Source organism: Condylura cristata, unplaced genomic scaffold, assembly GCF_000260355.1.
Source record: "Condylura cristata isolate star-nosed mole 26May11 unplaced genomic scaffold, ConCri1.0 scaffold00007, whole genome shotgun sequence".
In the NCBI taxonomy this organism is placed as follows: Eukaryota; Metazoa; Chordata; class Mammalia; order Eulipotyphla; family Talpidae; genus Condylura; species Condylura cristata.
Genome location: NW_004567108.1, coordinates 22,121,555 through 22,125,192, shown reverse-complemented (window position 1 = coordinate 22,125,192; position 3,638 = coordinate 22,121,555). Strand labels below are relative to the sequence as shown.

The 3,638-nt window shown below is 37.3% G+C and overlaps 1 protein-coding gene across 2 annotated transcripts in view; it reads left to right on the top strand.

Annotated features, from left to right (window-relative positions):
* Positions 1-3,638, top strand: part of CAST (calpastatin) — a 100,362-nt gene that overhangs the window by 29,457 nt on the left and 67,267 nt on the right. For both annotated transcript variants that reach the window (XM_012721805.1, XM_012721806.1), the window contains exon 3: positions 658-729. In XM_012721805.1, the coding sequence (XP_012577259.1) occupies positions 658-729 (72 nt within the window). The remainder of the gene's footprint in view (positions 1-657; positions 730-3,638) is intronic.

The following is a 3,638-nucleotide window of genomic DNA, read 5'->3' as shown; positions in this document are numbered from 1 at the left end:
TTTGTTAGGTTTTGGTATTAGTGTGATGTTGGCTTCGTAGAACGTTTGTGGTAGTTTTCCTTCTTTTTCAATTTTTTGGATGAATCTGTATAGAATGAACACTAGTTCTTTTCTGAATGTTTGGTAAAATTCATTTGTAAATCCATCTGGTGCTGGACTTTTATTTCATGAATATCTTTTAAGAGAAAAGCCTTTTCTCTTATTTTTCCCCTATGATAAATTTTTAGGAATAGGATTAAATCTTTGATTCTTATTGCTAAATCACCTCCATACAGGTCGTTCTAATGTATATTCCCATTAGCACTGTAAGAGAAAAAGCACCCATTCCACAGTGAAATCTCCCATGGTACAGTAGGTGATGTGGTTTCTGGAAGTGCATTATGGTAGAATGTAACCGTGGCTCACGTGAGGATTTTTGTTGCTCTCCAAAATCATTGGCTAGTTGGCAGTTGATATTCATTCAACTTACTATTCCTTTCAATAGTTTAGAGTCTTCAAGTAAAAATAAGAAAAAATTAAAAGCAGGTTCTTTTATGTGTTAAGTATATTAGTCTGAATTTTATTTGAAAAATATGTGTGTATTAATATGAAAATCTGCACTTGACTACATAGTTAAGATTTCGTCCCCGTTGAAACTAATATTTTTCTGTTTTCAAGAAAAATGCAGCCAGCCTTGGGAGTAGTCAGCTGTCTAGAACCCACGTTGGTGCAGTGGCCTCAACCACCAAGGTAAGTCATTTCTTCACCAGGAAAAAACCTGACTCTACAAGTATTTCATTAGCGGAAATGGCCTGATAGGAAGGCTCACAGTGCCTGCAAATCACCAGAGTTTGTGAACAAAATTTCATTTCTGTGCTGAGGAGGGTTTTGTAAGTTATTAATAATGATATGACTAATTTAAAGCCTAGGAAAGCCATCTATGTTATAATTCTTCCTCATACATAATAATGTATCTGATAAATATTAAGTACTATGAATCGCCCTAGGATCTCTACTGGACTTTTGCATAAATGGTGCATAGAAATATAGTCCTCTAATTCAGAAAATAATTCAGATTTAGCTGCTGCTAGTGACTTTGTGTAATTATCTTATGTAATTTCCTTACAACCTTATCACTTTATACCTGAGGAAACCAAGACTCAGAGATATGAAGTTACTTTGGGAAACAGCCAGCAAAATGGAGCAAGGGTTCAAACCCAGGTTTCCTGTTCTTACAGGATACTCAACAGGCCACTCCTCAGAAGCTCTTATAGAACATTTTTTGGCAACATAACACTTCAAAGTTTTGAAACTTATAACGATCAATAACATTTTACCTTTCCAGATTAGAAACTATAATTTTAGCTAGTTTTCAATATATAAAATAATTGTTTTATGTCCTTCCAGTATGTTTAAGATCCTCCAAACCTTAGATTATTTCAGGTTTAGCCCACACTATTATTTTTATCAATTTTTTGAGGTAAATTGTATTGAGGTACTGGTTTATATCATTGTTTGTATTTTTCAAGTACAGGATATCTCCATAGGTGTTGTTACCATAATGCTCCCACCACCGGACACCTGCAGGCCACCATCACTATGTTCCTGGGCTACTTTGTTCTTGTTCCCCTTTGCTCTTACCTCTCACCCTCTGATAACCTTAGTGTTATATTGAGCTTTCAAGGGTTAATATTTGAGTTTGACTTTATCTGACCCTTTCTTTATATTCTCCCTGCAAGTGATACCATCCAGTAATTGAGTTTCTTCTTCTGACTTACATTTCCTAGCATAATCCCTTCTGCCTCTATCCATGTTTCTGCAAATGGTACAAGATTATCTTCTTTGATAACCGAAGAGTATCTACAATCTATATACACCACACATTCTAGATCCACTCCTCTGTATTTGACACTTAGGTTGCTTTCAAGGTTGCTATGTAAATAGTGCTAGCATGAACATAGGAATGCAAGTTTCCCTTTCCCTTTGAATATTGTTTTTGTGTTCTTTGGTTAGATACCAAGAGTGGAATTGCTGAGTCATATTGCAGATTCTATTTTTAATCTTTTGAGACACCTCCATACTGTTCTCCACAGTGTTTGGACCAGTCTACATTCACACCATCAGCAGTATATTAGGGTTCCTTTTTCTCACATCCTTGCCAGCATTTGTTTTGGTCTTTTTGATGTGGGTCACTGTTACCAAAGTTAGGTAATACCTTATTGTACTTTTGATTTGCATTTCCCTAAAAAAGTGATGATGAACATTTATTCATTTGCCTACCACCTACAACTATTTAAAATAAAATCTTCCCTTTAAGACTGGTGGCTGATAAAGTCTATGGATATTCTTATGTGTGTTATTTGTTTGGTGAAAGTTGACAGTTTAGTACTTCATGGATCTCTGATGCTCTCCAAGCCCCTAATGGTGCCCAAATGAAAACTCAACTGAAAAATGAGAAGAGACTGGGTACAAATGTAACACCATCCATATTAAGAGAATTTTTTTTTTTCTTTAACTGAGGCATAAGAATCAGAGTTTCCCACAGGATGTTGTCATTCTGAGGTGGAATGTCAATAAAGAATGTGGACCTTTTCCCCCAGACCCTCCTCTGTCTCAGGAATTGGTGGAAGTGCAACAATTAGGAGATGGAGACATTTTAGCCATATGCTTATTATTTTAGTATTTCATAGTAAACTTGAAGTTCTTCTTGGATTCTAAAATGCTGTTCTGTGTTAATTCTTCTCTCATCTGCTTATTTTTCTCACTGTGGTTTCCTAACCCTACTTTTCTTCAATAGTTCACTGAATATTACTCTCCTTTGGGTTTTTTTATTCAGGTCTTTCTTTCTCATTTCTATAACTCTTGTAAGGTATTGGGTGAATAAAAACATATATTTGGCCCTCCCTGGTTGCACAGCGGGTTAAAGCACTGCACTAAGAAGCTTAAGCCACTTCCACCGCATGAGTTCGATCCCTGCCTGCCCTGGAAGTGTCCACATGGCGAGGCAGACCTCTCCTGACCCGCCTGCTGCTCCCCTCAGCAGTGTACTTTGATCATCTGCCTGTTCTGCTCCCCACTCTGTCTCTGGTGAATCCTCTCACCCTCCGCATCTCTGGCCTGTACCCCAGTTCTGTATGAATAAATAAATAAGTCTTTAAAAAAAAAACATATATTCACACACTCACACACACACACATTTTTTTTTTAAAGACTTATTTATGCATACAGAACTGCAGTACATGCCAGAGGTGTGGGGGCAGTGAGAGGCTTCACTCAAGACAGAGTGGGGAATAGAACAGGCAGATCCATGAAGTACACTGCTGAGGGGAGCAGTGGGCAGATCAGGAGAGGTCTGCCTCGCCATGTGGATCTCCTCCCAGGTGGGTGGGGATCAAACTCATGCTGAAGTGGTTTTAGCTTCTTAGTGCTGTGCTTTAACCTACTGTGCCACCAAGGAGGGCTCACATTTCTTTTTTTAATGACAAATTGAAAGGGCTTTAATTCAGTATAGTCACAGTATCATCATCCTTTAAAAATAATAAGCTCCTGTTCATCTTTTGGAATATTTGGGGATACTATTTGTGACTGTACAACCATGATTGCTTTTACAATATAATTAATTATTATACAAAAACAAAACAATATTCTCCCAACACAAT